The 21390-nt window shown below is 54.5% G+C and overlaps 7 protein-coding genes and 1 non-coding gene across 8 annotated transcripts; 4 read left to right on the forward strand and 4 right to left on the reverse strand.

Moving 5' to 3' along the window:
* Positions 1 to 1167: 1167 nt before the first annotated feature.
* Positions 1168 to 2946, forward strand: LY79DRAFT_531333 (uncharacterized protein; the record flags this gene model as incomplete). Its single annotated transcript, XM_060556249.1, has 1 exon — positions 1168 to 2946. The coding sequence occupies one exon, from the start codon at positions 1168 to 1170 to the stop codon at positions 2944 to 2946; it is 1779 nt and encodes a 592-aa protein (XP_060406675.1).
* A 1218-nt stretch (positions 2947 to 4164) lies between these two features.
* On the forward strand, positions 4165 to 6101 carry LY79DRAFT_531352 (major facilitator superfamily transporter; the record flags this gene model as incomplete). The annotated part of the gene is made up of 6 exons (XM_060556250.1): positions 4165 to 4270; positions 4354 to 4554; positions 4627 to 4988; positions 5044 to 5142; positions 5198 to 5390; positions 5449 to 6101. 6 exons carry the CDS (start codon positions 4165 to 4167, stop codon positions 6099 to 6101), a joined length of 1614 nt encoding a protein of 537 aa, XP_060406676.1.
* Positions 6102 to 6224: 123 nt separating this feature from the next.
* On the reverse strand, positions 6225 to 9582 carry LY79DRAFT_574175 (uncharacterized protein). Its single transcript, XM_060559563.1, has 9 exons — positions 9129 to 9582; positions 8667 to 9024; positions 8346 to 8506; positions 8121 to 8255; positions 7917 to 8038; positions 7361 to 7753; positions 7087 to 7281; positions 6913 to 7005; positions 6225 to 6843 (listed from the first exon to the last, which is right to left on the reverse strand). The coding sequence occupies exons 1-9, from the start codon at positions 9167 to 9169 to the stop codon at positions 6437 to 6439; spliced, it is 1905 nt and encodes a 634-aa protein (XP_060406677.1). The 5' UTR covers positions 9170 to 9582; the 3' UTR covers positions 6225 to 6436.
* A 1518-nt stretch (positions 9583 to 11100) lies between these two features.
* Positions 11101 to 13291, forward strand: LY79DRAFT_574180 (vacuolar protein sorting-associated protein 62). The gene is made up of 5 exons (XM_060559564.1): positions 11101 to 11502; positions 11571 to 11997; positions 12102 to 12219; positions 12281 to 12330; positions 12386 to 13291. Exons 1-5 carry the CDS (start codon positions 11355 to 11357, stop codon positions 13002 to 13004), a joined length of 1362 nt encoding a protein of 453 aa, XP_060406678.1. The 5' UTR covers positions 11101 to 11354; the 3' UTR covers positions 13005 to 13291.
* A 429-nt stretch (positions 13292 to 13720) lies between these two features.
* LY79DRAFT_654480 (uncharacterized protein) lies at positions 13721 to 15499 on the reverse strand. The gene has a single exon (XM_060562651.1). The coding sequence runs from the start codon at positions 15327 to 15329 to the stop codon at positions 13869 to 13871; it is 1461 nt and encodes a 486-aa protein (XP_060406679.1). The 5' UTR covers positions 15330 to 15499; the 3' UTR covers positions 13721 to 13868.
* Positions 15500 to 16403: 904 nt separating this feature from the next.
* Positions 16404 to 17442, reverse strand: LY79DRAFT_686741 (uncharacterized protein; the record flags this gene model as incomplete). The annotated part of the gene is made up of 2 exons (XM_060564669.1): positions 16404 to 17195; positions 17274 to 17442. The coding sequence occupies 2 exons, from the start codon at positions 17440 to 17442 to the stop codon at positions 16432 to 16434; spliced, it is 933 nt and encodes a 310-aa protein (XP_060406680.1). The 3' UTR covers positions 16404 to 16431.
* An 884-nt stretch (positions 17443 to 18326) lies between these two features.
* Positions 18327 to 18408, forward strand: LY79DRAFT_t291. The gene has a single exon. It is a non-coding gene; the product is annotated as a tRNA-Leu (tRNA).
* A 351-nt stretch (positions 18409 to 18759) lies between these two features.
* On the reverse strand, positions 18760 to 18939 carry LY79DRAFT_595509 (uncharacterized protein; the record flags this gene model as incomplete). The annotated part of the gene is made up of 1 exon (XM_060561786.1): positions 18760 to 18939. The coding sequence occupies one exon, from the start codon at positions 18937 to 18939 to the stop codon at positions 18760 to 18762; it is 180 nt and encodes a 59-aa protein (XP_060406681.1).
* Between the last annotated feature and the right edge of the window lie 2451 nt (positions 18940 to 21390).

The raw sequence follows: 21390 nt of genomic DNA on the forward strand, positions 1-21390 counted from the left end.
CTCATACAGCGAGAGGGTCGACGGAATACTGGGCTGGCTTGAGGAACCCAGTCCATGGTTACATCATCGCCACGGCTGAGCAGGCTACAGTTGAGCGCGGTGGATGGTGCTAGCGGGACGATGGATACGCGTCGCTGAGGTGTAGGGTTCTTCTGCGTGGTTGTCGGGTAGATGAGAGAACCATTTTGACATGATGGAACAAAAACCCCAGCCAGCTGCGTTGTACTAGATCGTTCGTGGACGGGGGCATTGGGCTCTTCGGTCGACGGGGCCTTTCGGAAGTCATCGTTGCCGGGGCTGGAGCCGCCGCTCATGTTCGAAGGACAGGCCAGAGAACAAGAAGAGAGCCCAAAAAAGGAAGCGGGGGAAAGGGATGATTTGGGTAAGGAAATGAAGGGAGGAGACCAGAGTCAAAGTGCGTGTGACCTTGACGAGAAAGGCTGGAAGGACAAGGCGTCGCTAGGGTTGACGATGTTGGGTATGATGCAGAAGAGAATATCAATGGGAGATTCAATGGCTCGTACACCGTATGGTACCCAGACAAGGAAGGGAAAAAAGACAGCACTTGCTTCATATTGACACAGTTCGAGATGCATCATGGCTTCCTCGATTGGCGAAGGGGATTAGCGGTATTGTGAGAAGGCACGATCGCGAACCGTCGTTCCCTATCTTGGCTGACAACAAAAGAGCATCTCGGTACAGTCTATGGAACAATTAAAATGTGATCAATTGTAACTGTCGCGCAAAAACGACGCCGTTAGTTGCAGCAGCACAACTGACGCCTTATATCAGTTCACCTCATCGTGACAGTAACTGAACTGAAGTGAAACCTTGTATCAATGCTTGGTTGAGTCCATTGATAGGAAGAATTCAAGAGAAATAGAAAGATGACATAAGCAAGCACTTTGGCGGGGTTCGAACAGTGCTGTAATACAGTGCGTGTGTCTGTTTACTGTCCGGCGCCAGAGGTGCACATGGGCCAATAAAAATCCCTGCGCAACAAAAGGGTTTTCGACTGGATCGGCAAAATCCTCTTTGGAAGCTTCGTTAGCTGAGCTCTTGGGAACTGCCGTTTTCTCGCCATTTCGACTCGACGGGCATACGACGCCCACCCAGCGTCACGGGCCTGTTCGTTTTACCCTTCCCTCGACTCGATAATATCTAATCATGACATCAAGTGTCGCGCCGACTACTCACGACCCTGCTGGACCTTCATCCGATACCAGCAGCGCCTACACGAGGTTGCACATCACTCCTTTCGACCAGGACCTCTTGAAGATTGTCGTCCCCTCCTCGGCCCTGCCAAACGCCCGCAACCTATCATTCCACACGATCGAGACCTTTCCCGAGAAGCGCTACGGCTTCGTCGATCTTCCCGAGGCGGACGCCGAAAAGCTCAAGAAGAAACTCAACGGTGCCGTGCTGAAGGGCGTCAAGATGCGCATCGAAAAGGCCCATCCCCTCGAGGAATACACTCCTGTTCCCGAAGACGAAGAGACGGGAAAGAAGCGGAAGAAGAAGTCCAAGGATAAAGAGGAGAGGAAGCGGCAGAAGCGCGACGACAACGTCGTCGAGGGTGTTCAGCTGCACGATCGCAAGGTCAAGCGAGGATGGACCGTCCCCGAGGAGGCCAAGATAAGGGAGAAGAAGAGCAAGAAGGACAAGGAAAAAAAAGACAAGAAAGACAAGACCAAGAAGCGCGAGGAGCGCTCCAGGTACACCGAAAAGGAGGAGTGCTTGCTCAAGACCAAGCTGCCCGCGAAGCAGCTTCCGGCGACGACCGAGGCCGAGGACGAACCCGAACGCAAGAAGCGCAAGAAGAGGTCGAAAGAGGTCATTATCCACGAGTTCGAGAAGACGACAAAGTTCCCCACCTTTCTCAAGGCCGCCAAGCCTGCGCCGGTCGAGTCGCTCACCACCGAGTATGTCGAAGGCAAAGGATGGGTCGACGCCCAGGGAAACGTCATTGAGCCGCCCAAGACGAGGAGAACGGCGACGGCGCCCGTCCCCGAGCCCAAAGCATCCAAGGCGTCGAAGAAGGCCAAGGCCCCTCCGCCGCCGCCGCCGCCTCAGGATGAAGATGACACAAGCAGCAGCGGTGCGTCATCCGATGAAGATACCTCCTCGGACGAGGGCTCAGACAATAAGCCGGAGCAGGCCAAGGCGTCGCCAGTAACACCTGCAAAGCAGACGCCGAGGCCGCCGCCTACAGAGGACGATACTACCAGCAGCAGCGGCTCCTCGTCGGCTGACAGCAGCTCCGAAGATGGTTCAGACGACGGCGAAGAAATGACCGATGCTGCAAAGCCCTCTGGGCCAGCCGTTTCTGAAACCCCGCTGTCTGCCATCAGGGTTGCCGATGCATCGCGGCCCATATCCGCCGGCTCCAACGTCAGCCTTACTATTAAGATACCCCCGCCCTCCACCCCGTCGCAAGTGCACCCTCTCGAGGCACTCTACAAACGCCCGAAGCAGGGCGATGACGGGAACCCTCAAGCCGCCAAAGAGGCCGAGCCTTTCAGCTTTTTCAGCGGTGGTGCCGATAACGACGACTTGGAGGACGAGGGAGATGTTGCGGCGGCTGGCCAGCTGCCCATGACCCCCTTCACTGCGGAGGAGTTTGAGTGGCGCAACGTCAGAAGCGCGGCACCCACGCCCGACACGGCGCACCCGAACCACACGAAGCCGTTTTGGGCCATTGGTGCCGAGGGCGACGATGAGGACGACGACGAGGAGACGCGGGAGGAGATCGAGGCAACGCTGAACGCGGAGCGGAACGCCGAGGCCGAGAGCGGTGGCGCGGCGGCGGGACCCGGCGGCGATTTCCAGAAGTGGTTCTGGGACAACCGCAAGAACCTCAACCAGTCATGGATGAAGCGCCGGAAAACGGCCGCCAAGGAGAGGCGGCACCGGGTCAACAAGTCCCGCGCCTCCAAGGCCGTATAGCGGGCCATGGTCATGCTTATCTGCCCGGCGTCTGTATACAAATAAAAAGTTTGATTTGTTTTTTTTCTCGCATCGTCTGTTCATGTCCCATCAACCGCAACCTGAGCCTCCAAGGATATTCAGTCGTTTATTCTTGAATCATGTAAGCAGACCCCGAACTCAGCGACGTTTTTCTATCTTCGTCACGCCTTTGGCCGCGTCACGGAGGACAAGTCAACACGGATGGCAACATATCATCTCCATTTGTTATCATATTCGGGTCCACCCGGCGCCTCTCCCATGTTGGCGGTTGGGATAGCGATAAGAACTACCCCGGCTTCCCCCGCCACCCCCCGTCGTGGAATCGACATCCTGGCAGTCAGCAAAAGGGAACCCGGCCCTCTTTCATACTCTAGTTTGGCTGCATTGCGAAGGAGGCAGGCCGTTATATCGACTGATTCCGGCGTCCGGTCGTCGGACAACGTTGGCCGGTAAGGGGATATTCGGTCATCGCCCCGCCTCCGCCTTATCATGTCCCATATTAAGTTCCTTCCTATCAGACGTTTCGTCGTCGGCCAAGACGCGATGCAGCCTCGCGGCACACGCAGGGTGACATCGTCAACTTCATCCCTGCAGGATAGCCACCTCTAAAGACTGAGTCTCGTTATCCGGCGGGGTGGGATCCTTCATCCGACCTCACTTATCCTTCGAGCCTGTTATCACATCATTGGACATCCGTTGTACTCGTCTCCAATCGCCTCGATTCGATGGGTGCATGCCCGAATAAGATTTGGGAATAGCCTGCGATATGGGACCCATGTTTGACGCCCACGGAACTACTACAGAACCAACTAACATGTCAACTTCGCCTGCTGGAATGGTTCACTTTCCATGTTGGTTCGGCCGTCCGCCACAGGTCCACCAGAATAGCCCTGCGGTCGGCTATCCCAGCATTGGAGGCAGCGATCGTCGGCTGAGTCCCTCCCCCCCCTCTCCGCGGAAACCCTTATCTCGACTTCTTGAGAGGAGGGGTTACGTTGCCTTCAGCAGTGGCCACTCGCGGACGACAATAATGGAGGCTGTGGTGATCATATAAGTGAGGTCCCATGTCCATACGTGACGGCTGTTTCGCCATCAGCACGGTACGCCATTTCGTTCCATCTCCTCTTGTCTGCGAACCTCCAGCGGACCTCGAACCCGGCCTCTTACCCCGAAGTTCCTTTGAGGATTGCCGCAGCTATGGCATCGTCTCAAGATCTGGAAGCTTCCATATCGGAGAAGAAGGTCGCCGTCGTCACGGACCAGTCCGACAACGCAAGCGAGAGGAATGGCGAGACGGACCTTAGTGAGTACCTTCACTTATTCTTGCGAACGGCTGCAAAGCCCACCTGGGTAATTCCCTCACCGGCTGACATACGATCGGCACAGTCTCTGTGGAAGCCCGATACACAAAGGAGGAGTTCCACAAGCTCAAGCGCAAGGTCGACAAGTACCTCCTCCCGCTCATGTGGTTCTGCTATGGCATCCAGCAGGTCGACAAGACCGCCCTCGGCACCCAGGCCATCTTCGGTCTGCGCGAGGATACCGGGCTGAAGGGACAGGAATATTCATGGCTGACGACCATCTTCTGTACGCTATCTTCCCTCCTCCCTGGTCCCTCGGCCATCTCGCCTATCCCGAGAAGCTGACCAAGTCTCCCAGACATCACATACATGTGCTTCGAGTTCCCGAGCAACATCTTACTCCAGCGTTACAAGATGGGCCGCACCCTCTCCGTATATATGATCTGCTGGGGCATCATCGTCCTCTGCATCGGCTTCGCCAAGAACTTCACCCACCTCATCGTCCTCCGCGCCCTCCAGGGTGCCTTTGAGTGCTGCATCTCGCCCGGCTTCATCCTGCTCGTGGGGACCTGGTACAAGACGCAAGAGCACGCCTCGCGGGCGCTCGTGTTCCAGAGCGCCAACGCCGGGTTCGGCGTCATCGCCTCCCTTATCATGTACGGCATCGGCGCCTCGACGCAGCACAAGGAGGGTGCGGAGCCGTGGCGCTACATCTCCTACGTGAGTCGACCTCTGTTGATCGTCATACGCGGACCGGGTATCTGACAGCTTGCAGTTCCTGGGCAGTCTCACCACCGCCATCGGGTGTCTCTGCCTGTTCCTCCTGGGCACACCTTCGGAGGTGAAGTGGCTGAGCGAGGCGGAGAAGGCGATGGTAAGTTTCCTTGACGGCTTCCATGTTCCGGGTCGGCAGCTGACCAGCAAAACAGGCGAGCGCGCGCATCATGTCCAACAACACCGGCCACGACCGCACCGCCATCAAGGGATGGAAGTGGAAGCAGGTCCGGGAATGCCTCGTTGACCCCTGCTTCTGGTTCGCCGGCTTGAACGCCTTTCTCAGCTCAGTGCCCAACGGCGGCCTCACGACCTTTGGCAACATCATCATGACTTCGTTCGGTTTCTGTACGTCTTCCCTTTTGCTCTCTTCGATATCGGGCTCGAACTGCTAACAGCCCCCAAGCCAACCTCCAGACCATCCTCATCGACATCCCCCGTTCCGTCATGTCCGTCATCATCTTCATCACCGTCGGCCTCGTCACCAGCAGGCGCGCCAACCTCCGGCTCTGGATCATGGCCTCGGCGGTGCTCCCGCCCTTTGCCGGCTTCCTCGGCATGTCCCTGCTTCCCAACGACCCGGCCATCAAGTGGTCCAAGTGGGGGTGCTACTTCATCACCGTGCCCTTCGTCCTCGGCCTCTTCCTCGCCTGGTCCCTGATCCCGAGCAACATTGCCGGCCGCACGAAGCGCACCATCACGAGCAGCTTCACCTTTGTCGGCTACTGCGTCGGCAACATGGTCGGCAGCCAGATCTTCCGCGCGAAAGACGCGCCCAAGTACACGCCCGGCACCATCGCGTGCGCCATCTGCTTCGGGCTCGAGTTCACGCTGATCCTGACGTGGCGCTGGATTCTGGTGAGGCGGAACAAGAAGAGGGACGCCGACATGGCCGCCGACGGTCTCACGGCCGAGGAGAGGGCGAGGCGGGGCAAGGAGTACGGGGAGCAGGATTACACCGATTTCGAGAACCCCTACGTGAGTAACCCCATCAAGCCGTCGGAAAGACTGATACTGACCTTTCCAGTTCCGATACACGCTCTAGAGTCGTTTTGGTGATGGGAATATGGGTGGAGGACGTTGGACGTTTCTGTTATTACGGCATTGACCCTGCGTAGAGCTGTGTCCAGAGCCGATGAATCATTTATAGCACAATCGCAAATTCTGCAGATGTCTTAATTGTCAGGAACGGAAACTTTAGGCGCGCGTGATGTTCGATGGCAACGGATTTGATATTTAGTACTACCGAGGGGTATACTACGATCTCCCAGCGGAGACTACCGCACCAGACGCCAATGTAACTCCCCGCAATGAAAGTCGTATCCTTCCCCGTCTCTCCCCACAGCCCCATCCAAGGCGCGCGGGGCACGCGACGTGTGTGACCCATGCAACGCTCATGCATCACCGCGCCGGCCCTCGAAGTTCTCCTCGTGGTACAGCGGCGGGCAGGGGCCCACCTTGCGGCGCATGACGTACGTCTTTGTCCACCACGGCAGGACGGTGCCGAGCTGGTAGGACGCGTGCTTGCGGGTGGGCACGCCGAAGACGTAGTCGAGCTCCTCGAGCGACTTCTGCTTCGTCTCGGGGACGAAGAGGAAGATGAGGGCGAGGGCGACGAGGTTGAGGCCGGCGTAGAAGGAGAAGACGCCGGTGGCGGTCATGGCGATGAGCATGCGCGGGAGGGTCAGGGAGAGCACCGAGGCCCAGAAGTTGTTGGTCGCGACGGCCCAGGACATGCCGACCTCGCGGTGGGAGAGGGGGAAGACCTCGGCCGAGTACATGAAGGGGACGGGGCCCTCGCCTGGGAGGGGGGGGGCAGAGGAGTCAGTATTGGGCGGGGCGTTTCTGGAAGGGGTTTGGCGGGGCTTACCGGGGGAGTAGAAGGCGGCAAAAAGGTAGACAAAGGTCGCCACCGCTGCGATTCTGGCGGTGCTGTCGTTGATGAGGTAGCAGAGGCCGGCGGCTAAGAAAGGGGCTTGTCAGTCTGCGATGGGACGAAGGGGGTTTTCCGAGGCTTATGATGGGATGTCTGGTGGTCACGAACCTAGCAGGGTCCAGAACATGTTGGGGAACGTGAAGAGCAGAAGCGTCCGTCTGCCAAAGGTGTCGATGGTCCAGACGGCGGGCCACGCGAACGTGAAGTTGATCAAGCCGAAGCCGAAACTGGCCCAGAGCGCAGTGTAGTCGCTGATGCCGCTTTGCTTGAAGATGGTCGCGCTGTAGAACGAGATGATGTTGACTGCCCTTGCATGTCAGTCAATTCGCACTTTGACACCGCGGATCCAGGGGTTAGAAGGGGGGGGGGGGGTTGTACTCACTTCCGCACATCTGCTGCGCAATCATGACGATGCCCGCGGCCCAGGTCGCGCGCCGGATGCGCGCGATGGTGAAGAGCTCGACGAAGCGGGTGAACATGTTGCTCGTGACCTTGAGGCCGGCCTCCTGCACCAGCGTCTCCTCGTACTCGAGCAGCGCGTGGATGTAGTACAGGTCCCGCGCGGCCTGCAGCGGCGTGTTGCGCAGGCGGAGCAGCGACCCCCAGGCCTTGACGTGGCGGCCCTTCTTGAGGTACCACCGGGGGGACTCGGGGCAGAAGTACGTTCCGATGACGAGGGGCACGGCGGGGATGAAGGCCGAGGCGAACTGGAGGCGCCAGGCGATGTCGCCCGTCCTGCCGACGGCGAGGTTGGCGCACGTGCCGAGGAAGATGCCTTTTGTGCGTTTCTCGAATTAGTATTTTTGGTGGGGTTCATTCCGTTGCCAAGAGAGAGCCAAGAGAACCCTAAGAAGCACCAAGAAACATCAAGGGATCCCATCCCGTCTTGGCTCATTGTGCCGGGGGGGGGGGGGGGGGGGGGCTGGAGTGAGGCTCACCGAACGCGGTCCAGACCTGCCAAGACATGACCAGGCCGCCGCGGATAAGTGTGGGAGAGTTCTCGGCGGAGAAGACGGGAACTGTGACTTCTTTCAGACCCATGCCGATTCCGAGTAGCATCCTGCCAGCGGCGGTTAGTGATCCGGAAGGTGGTGGCTTGAAAATGATGCCGAGGAGGGGAGGGAGGGAGGGGGGTTCGGTACCTGCACGCTGCGAGCTGGCCCCATGTCTGCGAGACGGCCATGCCGAAGGGCGCAAGCAGCGAGAAAATGGCAGCGATGAAGATGACGCCGCGGCGGCCAAGGAGCTCATTGAGGGGATCGGATATCCAACAGGCGCTGCAACGGGGACGATTAGTCAAGAGGGCTTCTCTCACAAGCACACGACGAAGCTACCGGCGTCGAGCATCGTGCGCGTCATAGACTTACAATATGAAGATGGTGATGTAGGGCATGGAGTTGACAAGACCGATGATCCAGCTATTCTTGGCGCATTCGCCCTCGTCCGCGACGGGGCCGCAGGCCGAGCCGGCGGCGTCGGGGATGCCAAGCGCGACGGGGAACGCCAAATTGGCGCCGTTGGAGCCGGTCTACACAGCGCGCACCGTTAGATCATATGTTGCGCGCGTCAAAGGCGGGCGAGGCACGACGGCGGGGACAGAACGGGAACGACGACTAGGTGGCGCCAGTTCCCGAGACAAGCGCGCAATAGAGGCGGACGGGGAGGGGGAGGGGGGAGACATAGCTTACCTGGTCCCATCCCTGGATGGCGGCGGCGACGGAGTTGAGGATGATGGTGTAGTAGAGCGCCCAAGGGTGCTTCCACCGGTGCGTCACCTCCTCGCGCAGCGCCTGCTTCTCGGCCTCGTCGAGCTCTTCGAGCTCCTCGAACAAGGCCGGGTTCTGCGCGACCAGGGCGCCCTTCTTCAGCAACGGGAGGATGTCGTCGGGGAGGCCGTGCGACCGCTGGTAGTCGGCGACCTGGTCGAGGAGCTCGGCCTTGGGGATGCCCCGGAGGGGGTTCTTGATCTCCCCCTCGAGGTTCTGGGTCAGCTCCGCGATGCTCTTTTTGCGCTCCTCGTGGTTGTAGACGCCATCCTTAGCGAAGCTATACACGGGATTGTGTGAGTCAAGCCGGCTCGGTCCGCATCATTGAATCTTACGAATGAAAAGCGAAGGGGGGGGGGGGGGGGGGGGGGAGGAGAAACGTACGCTGGTGAGTCTGCGTCGAGTCTCTTCTCGGGCTCGGCCATGGCGTCTGCTTGAATAGTCGCGATACAGTGAAAGCAAGTCTACGCTTCGCGGAACGTGGTCAGCAACGCCCGTTGGTATCAGTGACGCGATGCCCAGTAGGCGAGTGTGCATGCGTCGTCCCATCCGACGGGAGGCGGGGGGGTGGTTCAGGTTAAATATTCAGTTACCCGTTGGAAAGAACAAGGCTCGGCCGTCCCGTAATTTAACGACAGGCGAATAGGTTAAGCTTCGTCCCATGCATGATATGCAGCGCGACGTAGTGGGCGTCGGGCGAGCAGATGGCCGGGGGAAGGGGAAGTAGGTTGGCCGGTCGATTTTCGAGACATGGTAGGAGAGGGAACGGGAGAAAGTCATCCGATGTAGTCTCTCACACACACACCACCAGAATTGAACTATGCAACTGTCACCAGAGACTGAGGTATACATGATATGAGCCTAGTCAGAGTGAGACACACGCGCGCCCCGAATTAGTTGGTCAAACTTCCTGCGGGGTAGAATGTCTACACCAATTCACGCATCGAACCCCTTCAACCACGCCAGCTTATGCTGCAGCAACCTGTCGGCATCGCCATCGAGCAGTGATTCGACCTGGTCTCGGCTTGCCCACGTGGTACCACCAAGGACGCAGGGTGGGAGCCAAGAGGGCGCTCCCCCCCCATGGCAGCAAAGCTTGGGGAAGCTTGGTTGTCTCCTCGCTTCTGGTCGCAAGTACATCGTATACCGCAAGTACCGGCGGTGGGGTTTACCTCGCCGCCAATAGTAAAGGGAAAAGAAGGGTACCGGCACTGTAGTTCCGAGCGTTTTCTTACAAGGGGGGAGGTAAGCAGTTCACTGCGCAGGATGGAGGGGGGGGGGGGGCGATTATTGCTGTATCAGGCTTAAACTAACGTAAGAGGCACACACCCATGGCACATCCCCGCGAAAGAATGCCTATCGAGCCCTTCTCCGGGGGTGCTGGGGGCGGGGATCGCGGAGACGCCCCAATCCACGTCGATCCCGACGATGGTTCCATCAAGTTCCAATTGGCAGACAGCAGCTAGAGAGCCGGGGCCGGCCAAGGTCGACTACGGCCTGGAAACCAGCGACAATCTTCCGAAGGACGGAGCCTCTGCAGAGATAGCGACGAGTTGCAGCGACCGACTAACCGTTTCCGCGATAGTCGGTGTTCTCCCTCTGGGGCCAAGTGGTACCAGCACAGTCCGACTCGCTCGGGAAGCATGTTTAAGTGGCTGCGACGTCGGGAGTTCAGGCTGGCTTATCGCCGCCCGTATTGCCATTTGAAGGCACAGCCGCGTTTCGATGTGTGCTGGTAAGTTTAGGCATCCCAACTCAACCTTACGGCCACGTTTCGATGCCGTACACCAGGAACAGCCTCGAGATCAGCACTTGACCCTGGGAACCCCGATTCATCGACTGAGGACACCGATGGGAAGGCACGACGCCTCTCGAACACAAACGGGTGAGACGAAGTCTATCCAGAGTAACTTATGAGGATGCAATATCTACTTGACTTGGGGCCTCTAAATTCCAGGCATGCGGTCAAAAACTCTGTTCCGCTTCTTGTGCTCGTTAAGCCAGAATCGCTGCTGAGACATGCGGTAACTATCTTGTTGTAAACTAATAAGGAGCGATGTTACAAGGAAAGCCTGCAAGCAATGCAACGTCACTACTGCACTTTGCAACGCAGATAACGAGAACGAGGCTAAACCTAAGTGTTGTCACAACATGGAGAACCCTGGGGACCAGCTCCGTTTGTCTAGCAAGCATGACGCTATGTTCTCTCTTCAATTTTTACTTACTGTCACGAAGGGCTCCCGATCCGGAAGCCCGATCCGGCTCATTATGCCACATATGGCCGCGGAAGAAAGACTCATCACGGCATGCCTGGAATGCCTTCAGCAAGAAAACTGCACAAAAGAGAGGGGGGGGGGGGGGGGGGCTGCGCGCCTTGGCTCCATTCCGAGGGTTCCGGTCTCTCGAACCGGCCGCCCTCCCCCGAGAGGTTCCCACGGTGTTGCTGACGTACACACTTTTGGTTGATTAGGTAAACATACGTACCGGCCGACTGACTGATGGCGTCCCGCGCCTACCGACGTACCTCTTTCTCTTTATTTTCCCCCTCTCTCCCTAACGCAAAGAGACTATTCTGCGAACGACGACTAGAAGAAACGGGAGGCATACCAGATGGCCGATGCTGCATCTGCTTTTATGCAGGCGATCCGGCCTCGGAGCCTCCTCCTGCTGATCGGTCTCCTCGCATGCTCCACCCCCCCGACCCTGGCGGAACGGGACGGCGCGGATCGTCAGTGCCCCGACTACGTCACCAGCCATGGTAAGCCACCCACCCTCCCACGATGCAGCACATTAAAGACGAAAACCCTAAATAGTCAACGTTAACAGCACCTCTTCTATGGCTGCACTCGGATGACCGCTATATGCCCAGCGATCTCCTCACCCACATCCGCCACACATCGCCGCTCCTGGACCGGAAGCCAGTGCCTGACCTGCCGCCGCTGAACCTGGACAACCTGGAGATCCTCAACCAGTTCGGGGACGACGTGGCACTCACCTCCGACGATGATCCCACCATCCATCCGCCATGGCTTCTCGGAACGGCCCCGGACCCGGACGGCAGAGTCCACAACGCCACGCCCTGCGTCGTGATCCTGGTCAACAAGAACGAACGCGATGTGGACGCCTTCTACTTTTACTTTTACTCGTACAACGAGGGCCCGAACATCACCCAGGTCTTGGAGCCCTTCAACCACATCGTCAAGGGCGGGGAGGCGGCCTCGGGTATGCACTTTGGTGACCACATTGGCGACTGGTTTGTTAGCCCCTCCAAACCCCCCCCCCCCCCCCCCCCCCCCCCCCCCCGGCTGCCGAGCTCTCCTTATGGACGTCTTTTTGCTGACACAGGCTGACTCAAAGGGAGCACAACATGATTCGCTTCCGAGATGGGAAACCTGTCGGGATATACTTCAGCCAACATGTTGACGGCTCGTCGTACAGCTGGGACGACCCAGAACTGTCCAAGACGGATGGGCGTGTAAGCCAACTCACCCCGGCCCTTTTTTCCGATGAGCTATCGATTCACTAATGTGCCATAGCCAATAGTATATAGTGCATGTGGATCTCATGCAAACTATCCAACGCCAGGGTAAGCTTCATTATTCCTATGTATCCGCCTGCCTCTGTCTAACCCAGTCTGTCAGCGACCAAATCCACAATGCCGTCTTGGTAGATTACTGCGACCAAGGAAAGAGATGGGATCCCGTTCTTTCAGCTTACTTCTATCGCTTCGACCCCAAGTCATTTACCTTGACTCGACTGGACCCGCCCGGCCAACTACCCACCGCACCACCGGAGTCGTCAAACCTGACGTCCTTCTTTTACTACTCGGGCCGCTGGGGGGACGTGTCGTACCCGGACTCGGACCCGCGCCAGAAAACGGTGCCGCGGTTCAAGCTCAAACGATTTCAGTCCGGCCCTACGGGCCCGCGGCACAAGCATCTCGTCCGGAAGGGCCTGAAGCCAGACAACGTGCGGAAACTAGGGTGGATGGAGTGGGGCGTGGGAATCTACATGTCGTTGTACCCCTGCTGTTTGAAAGGCTGGAGGGCTTGGGTCTCGATCGGGTTGGTTGTCGCCGTCTTGTCCGGGGCTGTCGTTGGGGCTGTCTTTGTCTTCAGAAAGTACAGGACGAGGAAGTATAGGAGGTTGGATGCTGAGGACATCCTATTGGACGACTGGGTGCTGGAAGACGACGCCCTGCTCTCTTCCTCTGACGACGAGGATGGGAAGAATGATCAAGGGGTCAGGCATGCCGGATAAGTGCAAAGCGAGAAGAGGCATCGACTATGTGGCTCTCGGAGCGCCTTGTAGACCTTACCCATAGCCGGGGTTGCAGAGCAGATACTAGGCCCGAGTCGACTACGACCACCCAGGCTCACTCCATTCACCGGGATAACGATATATCAAAAGAATCCTGTTCATCGAGTGCATATACATTGCCGTTGCTCATACCTATGGCAAGAAAAACAGTCAGAGAGTGCAGCTGTCCGATGACAGGACTCGAGGCGCTGATCTTTCCTGGCTCTATTTTGAGTTGTAGTCTATCATTTCGCATGCGTTCCAGCGAGAGATTCAGGGGGGTCTCCTCTCTCTTTGCTTCCAGTAGCGTGAAGAATATTGAGATGATTCGAGGCTCAGGTCAATGCAATCAGTTTTCACATTGGAGAAGAAGGTACAGGGGGGCTGAGAAGAGACAAAAAGTCTCGGGAGTATAGTATTGGGTTTGTTGCGGGGGGCAATCAGGCGCATGCTCACACCAGATCGAACTGGACCAACTACAACCAGTCGAGTCACCATTCAGTTAGCCAGCTTCACAGGGTAAGCCGTACTGCCATCAAGCATGGCATTGTAGGCACGGAGTTTTGGCCACGCAAGCCAAATGTGTCTCGTGGTGTCACGCATGCATGATCATTGATAGTATTTTCGCACAGTAATCACCCTGATACGGCTTGCCAAGTCTCTTACTCAATGCCCCCCCCCCCCCAAATTCATTGTGTGTTTCATAGCGTATCCGCGTCGACCGTTTTAAAAAGAAGAGAAAAGAAGAGAAAAACGCCCGAAACTGAATAGTACGCCATCGCCACCGGGTATCATTGTCGAGATCGCCTGCGCTTTGCGTCCCATTCAGTCCCACCCCAACCATCCGTCCCAACGCGAAAACTCCAGGTCTCTCAAGCCGTGTTCGTCGTCCTCCTGCTGCGGCAGTGGGCCGCTGTCAAACAGTCCCGCTCGGCGTCTCTCCGCTGTCGCCTTCGGCGTCGAGGGGATGACGGCAGTCGTCGAGCTGGTCTCGGAGCCGGTAGCCACGATGACGGAGTTGTCGGTCCAGTAGTCTTCGGCGACGACGTCACGAGGGTATTTCGGCAAGAAAGTGCCAAAAGGGCCGGCGGGACAGGGCTGGGCGGCCCGGGTCCCTTCCGATCCTCGAGAGTCCACGACGGGCCCGTTCTTCGTCCGCTCGGCTTGCATCTGCTCCTTCTCGGCGGCGGCCCCGAGCTGTCGGCGGTGAAGGACCTCGGTGGGGCTGGCGGGCAAGTCCATATTGCACATGTGGGAGGCGTCGAGGGAGAGGTTGGGGTAGGGGGAGCGGCCGCGGCGCTCCTCGTCGTAGGAGACGGCGTTGCGGAACTTGCGCATGAGGTAAAGGGTCGTCAGGGTGAAGGCGCAGGTGGTGAGGCTGACGATGACCCAGACGACGATGCCGTGGGGCAGGGGGAGCCTGGCGGTTGTGAGGGTAATGAGGGCCGAAGCCGAGATGAACGAGTTCACGACGAAGAACATGGCGATGCTGGCCGAGGCGCGGAAGACCTTCTTGTCGATGCTGATGCGCTGGTACCAGACGGTCTGGGGCTTGGCGGAGCGGCCGTGTCTCTCGCGGCGGCGGCGGCGGCGGATCTTGAGGAAGCGCGGGCTCGGGTGTCTGGGCTTCTCATAGTGTGTCATCGGCATGCCTTGGATGGGCTGTACGTTCCACTCCGGCTTCTCGACCAGTTCCGGGATCTTTGCGAGGTTGCGTCCGGTCTGGTTGTACGTGAGGGGCCGAGGGTGGAGCGAGAGGAGCTTTGCGTTCGGATGGCTGATCTGGAATTCATCCAAGGACTCGGACACGCTGACGTGACCTATGGTGCTGCGTTTGGTGGCCAGGTTCAGGGTTCTGGGAGAGCTGGTGATGCTTTGGGAAACGGGCACCATGGCCGTGGTTCGAGGGGTAACATTTTGGAAGGGCCACCTAGGGGATGCAGGCACTTTGAGGGAGGACGCGAGGTTGGCCAGCGGGTGACGCGGATAGAACATGGACTCTCCATGGATGGTCGAAGGGGTGTCCTCGGGGGTGAAGTCGCGATCCGAGGTCTCAGTGCTGACGGGAGAGGGATGTCTGGGCGTGGACGGGTTGGGAGCAATCTGACGGGTGTTCTTGAGCCCATTCAAGTGGTCAGGCACCTCGTCAATGGTTGAGTCGACGATATCATCTTTCAGAGGCAGCTTGAAGGAAGTGAGCTCCTCAAACGAGGGGTACGCTGTTCTGTGACTGGCGACCGCAGTTGACTCAGAACTGAACGAGACCTGTGGTGGGATTGACCCCATTGCCGTTGTTGTTATTTTTGTCGCTGCCCTATATTAAACTGAAGGCATTCGCGGTAGTGACTGTGGGTGAGGGAGTATAAAGACAGAGAGGGGAGGGCGGGATTTGTGGCAAAAGAGGACTTGCAAAAGACCGCGGCAAGAGAAGAAAGTAAGGTCTCAAGACCATCAAAGGAAGCAGGCAGTAGGTGAAGGTGGGAAATGTTATCCCATTGTTGATATGAGATGAGATGGGCACGCGATGGCGCAGGATTCTCACAGCTGACCACGCGCGTGCCACACCCAATCAGCAGCAATTATCTCGGGTGAAGTGTCTTTCACGCAGAGGGAAGGAACAACAGAGGAGACCTCTGCTAGATCAGTATAGCAGTTTATTGTGAAGAAGAGGAGCAGCCAAGCACATTTGTTTGGGCTTCACTCCAAATCACCACCAGAGTTCGGACCGAAGCCATCTGTGGAATGCTCGGTTGCCAGCAGCAATTAGCCCCCGTTCCAACAACCTCATTCTGGAAATTGAGCTTGAGTTTTGTTGATGTCTCAAACGAGATTGCCAAACTCAATGCCCCGAAGGCACGGCAATCTCCATCAACTTCAGCTTTTTGCTGACGGCCGTTCTTGAACCACGTGACTGAACGAAATCATAACCCAGGATATTCCACAGATTTAGAAGGAATGTAAATGTTGGGCCAAGGTGTCAATCAACGGCTGATAATGGAATGAAACATGGAAAATAGTCTCTCAAGTTTCTTGATTGATTGTGTCTAGGTGTGATGCTACCTCTACCTGCGACCGACTAGAACAGTACAGGTTGCCGCCGGTTGCTCTCTATCTCAACTTGGGATTGACTTTGGAGAGGTGACGGGGTCACATTGTATCCACATCTTATCAACTGCCATGCATGTCGAGCGAATCATCAGGGATAACATTCGTTTCCATAACCACTCAACAACCCATAAGTAGATTCACAAAACAGGTCGAGTGGCAATTTGCTTGAGAAGAGTTGATGATACCCATTTCCCTAATTGATGAAATGGAATATAGCACTGCGAGAACCCCCGTCCTTCAGTCCGTCCAAGTGAGACTATGCATCTCCGCCTTGAGGTCTCTAGTTGGCAACCAGCATATTCAAACGATCCTCTGCATCGCGCGCCCAATCCTCCTCGTGAACGAGTTCGAGTTCCGGGTGTTTCCCGAAGATCACCGGAGCCGCACTAGTCGCAGCACTGGAGCCGGCGCGCATGACTTGCTGCTTATTCGCACTAGGACCACCAATGATTGCAACCGGGGCCGCCGTGCCGTCTCGAACTCGGCTGCCCAGTCGGATGCTTTGCCGGGCGATCTCTACATCGTGCAGTACGCGCTTCTTGGACTGCTTCGCCATGATAAAGGCCAGGAAGGACCAGATCCAACCCGCCGCGCTGATTGCGATCCAGGCGAACCACTCGGGGCCGGCGCCGCCCATGCTGGCGAAGTAGACGAACAGGGCGATTGAAGCTGCGAGGTTGAGCATCATGAGGATACCGAAGAGCGCTATCATTCGAAAGGTGTTGCGCTTGGCGCGGTATCTGCGGCCGACGAGGGGCTCGTGGTCTCCATAGGTTCTAACGCGTTGGAGGCCCAGGGCGCAGCCGACGAAGCCCAGAAACGTCCTCTTTCTGCCGGTCCCGGGCTGTACGGTCTGGCTTTTGTGCTGGGCTCGAGGTTTGGAGCTGCTAGGCACTTGGAGGTAGTCGGTGGACTGGGGATGGTTGGAGGGCGACACGCTGCCGCCGGCATCTGTCCGGGCATCTCTGGAGTCTGGGCCCTTGACGCGGATCTCAGGAATGGTAGGCAGCGCGCCGTGGCGCGAGTGAAGGGTAGGAAATATTGCTGGGCCAGCCCTGGCCGTGTCCTGGCTGTCGCAGATGGGGTTGAAACTGGGCAAGGCGCGGCTGCGATCGCGACTACCACACAGCCTGACGAGCAACTTCTCTTGGTCTCGATTAATTGAACCTTTTCCCCTGTTCTGGCCAGGCTCATTCGAACGTGTCTTGGAGCTTGAAGTCTGCTGGTCACTCGCCATGGCTGTGAAGCTGTTGAGCTGGACACCTTCGTCGCGGCTGGAAGGTGAGGCCATCTTGGCAGGTCAGGTCATCTAATTGGCAGAATTTTTTAGTGAGTTCTCTGAAGAGAGGGATCTTGGGTAGGGATAAGGACCAATTCGCCAGGATTGGGATCAAAAAGTAGTGACTGTAGTGCCCTTGACGTCTTTGTTGTAACTTGTAGGATTGAACAATTCCTTGTGTACTCGTCTCCAAGCCGCGACCTTGTTGGCGCCTGTATATGTTGTACTGTTGTGTCTACACACCAAGAAGAGGACCGAACAATGGTGAAGAAAGTGTTTGTGATGCGGCATGCCGGATGGCCTCAATGTCGACCGGAAACGAGCTTCAGCCTGAGCTGGAAGAAGCTGTTGCTGTGGGTTGAAACATTTCGTGAAAATAAGTGCGAAGAACCTTCAAAAGTTTGGAACAGAGTAGCACAGCTGTCTGTGGCAGGTATGGCGAGTCTCTAGTTTTGGAACCGCAGTGAGAACTTCGAGCTTGAGAACGAAGATGTTGTGTAATGCGGGCATGTTGGAGCAGAAAGAAACTTGCTCTCAAGAGCTTTATGAGTAAAGGGAGCTTCCATGATTGCCGATTTCTGAGCAGTGGGTCTGAACTGCATGCATACTGAACTGGAAGCGTGAAGAAACAACAACGGAGAAAATGCAATGTACCAAAAGGGACTGGCTGAACAGCAAAGGGCTTTTGAACAGTGACTTGGTGGAACAAAGCACAAAGTTGTGGTGAAATAAATATGTTAAATGTCTAGTTATGACAATAGCTGCTGGTTGATCTGATGAGTCTCTGACTTTGTTCAAACCCTTCACTTCCATCGTGATAATAGAGACATTCTCACTTTTCTCGTGATCCCTGTGGTGCTCCAGTACTAGGATTGGTAAAAGCCTCAAATCATCAAGGCAAGATGGCCGAGCGGTCTAAGGCGCTAGCTTCAGGTGCTAGTCAAGTAATTGGCGTGGGTTCGAATCCCACTCTTGTCATTTTATTTTGCATTTTGCGACTTTATTCTTGGTAGTTCAACCAACGTGAGTTTTGTAGACTTGTGTGCTGAACCTAAAGAGAAGTGAGATCGTTCACGGCCTAGTTACCTTGTTAGACGCTACATGTACCTGGCCTGTAGAGACAACAATGATGGTAGCAGCTCTGATGGTTTGGCAGTCATATTGCTGTACTTCCTCGACGGAAAATGGTTAGAGTGATAAGTCTAAGTTGGTTGTGTTTCATTATATTTTCATCTGTTCATTCCTCAAAGTTAAGAGGTAAATAGGTCATTGCTTCCATGTCGCATGTTTAGAAAGCGGAATGTGCACGCACGCTCCGTTCTTCTATTTCTATTTATCGGAAGCTAGAATGAACTTGGACGCTTTCTCCGCAACCCCATGCACCGTAGTCAGGATGTTGCCCCGCGGTATGATGGGGAAGATGCTGGCGTCGCAAACGCGCAGGTTGCTCGTCCCCTTCACTCGCAAATCGGCATCAACAACAACCCCGCCGAGACCGTCCTCCACCATCGCGCATGTTCTACAAGGGTGATGATTGGTGGCGCCGTACCTTCGGACCGCATCTTTTATGTCTTCCAACGATCGATTTCCCGCATCGGCGGGGAGGCGGTTGCCGGACGGTCTGCAAACAGAGGCTAACACGGGATGCTCGAGCAACCTCTCGATCTGCGCGACATGACGTGCGAGTATCTCGACATCCAAGTGATGGGACAGGTACGCGTAATCTACAACAGGTTGATCGCGGCAGTCCGGGCTCTTGATGTGGGTGGACCCTCGACTGAAAGGATGAGCCAGCATGGCCACAACCGACATGTAGTTGCCGGGCGCATCATTCAGCAGTCGTTATTCGCAAGATGTAGCAAATGAGTAGGCTGCAATAACTAGAGGAAAGGATAATAAGTCTATAACAGCTGATAGCTTGTAGAAACTCATCATTAATCGATGTTTTGCCCAGCTGGCGTGAGCAGGTCGAAGCCGCATCGGTACCCTGGGCAAGAGTATTAGCACAAGCCCCCAACCAATGAACCCCCGGGATTCATGCAACAGCCTACCAAGACAGGCAGGTGGAGCAGTGTCTAGCGAAGTCGGCGTGTACTGAGTCTCGGACGTAGCGCAATGCGGAAATGCATCAGCACAGTTTGTTGCTAACCGCTGCAGAATGTCAACACACTGGAAGAAAGCCCTGGAAAATATCCAATTCGAGTCGCGGCTGCAAGTTCAAATGACCTGCACGGATACCATGCTGTTCCCACACCCACCAGCGCAACTCTACGATTGGCAGTGTCCTGACTTAACCGGATAAGACCCCACCCCACATAACGGGCCACCCCCCTTAACGGGCCACGTATCAACATTGCCAATTTACCCCTCACTTTACACTGCCAGGAAATAACTAACCTTTTCAAAGCAAAATATCCTAACAACTAAAAATCTAAATAATTCTTTTAAAAATACTAAATGCATCATTATGCCCAGTTATACCCCTAAAGCGTTACAGTAAGTAATTAATAAAGTCCTTAAAGGTGGTGGCCACTGTGAAGCAGCTAGGCGCTAGGGTATACCAAGGGCCACACTATAGCGGCGCCTTAACGGTGCCACATCGCAGTAAGAGGCCAAAGTAGACCATCAGAGGCTCAGTACTATACAAGAAAAACGCCTTACTAACTAGGTATTAGCCCAAGAAGCCCTTAGATTTACACTAAGTTATTCATAGGTTAAGGAGATAGCCTAATAGATCTTTAAGGCTAAAGAAGATAACTAGCTATTAGGCAGAAAATAGCTAAATAAATTCTAAAAAAGAAATCTATCTATAGGCACTCTAAGGGCTAAAAAGATTAGCTTTAAGAGGATAAAGTATATTACTAAGGAGAAGATTAAAGAGCTCTTTTACTTGCTTATATTACTTATTATTAAGGATATTCTCTAATACCTTAGATAAAATATAGATAAGACTAGGATTACTAAAGAGGAGGCTTAGTAGTCTTTAGTACTAGGTAAGTCTAGTAAGTAATTTATATACATTTAAGTTTCTAAAGGCTACACTTAGTTAACTATTCTTAAGTGTATCTTTACTAATAGTAAAAGACTACCTCCCTTAGTTATCTTTAAGAAAGTTATAGTATAGTAATAGTAGTTTCCTCTTAAACTTAAATCCTTTGCCTATTAGTAATTTATATTATTAGAGAATAGCTAGACTTTTAATAAGATTAGCTTTAACTAGCTAAAGACTATCTTTATCCTAGTAACAGTAGCTAAGGCTAAAAGGCTTAAATCTAAGACTCTCTTTATTATAGATAGCTATAAGAGCTATATATTAAATAACTTTATATAAGAATACTTTTAGTAAGAGATTTACTTACTTTACTTACTACTATATACTAGCTATATTACTTAACTTTTTAATATAGTAGTGTTCTCTTCCTTAAAGTAAATATATAGTAGAATAGGGCAGGATTTTAGGTTTTTCTTTAAGTAGTTTTTATAAGTGTTTTTCTAGCTAATAGAGCCTTAATTGTCCTAATTAGGACGTTAAATACTAATTAAGACTAATAAGATAGATAGAATATAGAATTTAATACCTATAAGTTAACCTCTACCTTTAACTATAACTTTATTATTATAGTAATATAACTAATCCTAGATATTCTTTTAATCTTATACGCCTAATTAGGCCTTTTTAGCCTAATTAAGCACTTTACCTACCTTATAACTATATAACTAAATAATAAGACCTTTTATATATAGTTTTATACTACTTAGTAATAATAGTATTACTAACTAAGTTTAACTGCTAACTAGAGGTAGATATTTAATTAATAAACCTTAGCCTTAATTAGACTAAGGTCTATTAATTAACGTTATTATCTTCTTAGATAGGGGTTAGTAAGTTACCTTTATGTTTATAGGCGCTTAGGGTACACTAGTAATAAGACCTTTAGGTAGAGTTATTTAGATTAGTTA

This window comes from Colletotrichum navitas, assembly GCF_030913465.1.
Source record: "Colletotrichum navitas strain CBS 125086 chromosome Unknown LY79scaffold_291, whole genome shotgun sequence".
Classification (NCBI taxonomy): Eukaryota; Fungi; Ascomycota; class Sordariomycetes; order Glomerellales; family Glomerellaceae; genus Colletotrichum; species Colletotrichum navitas.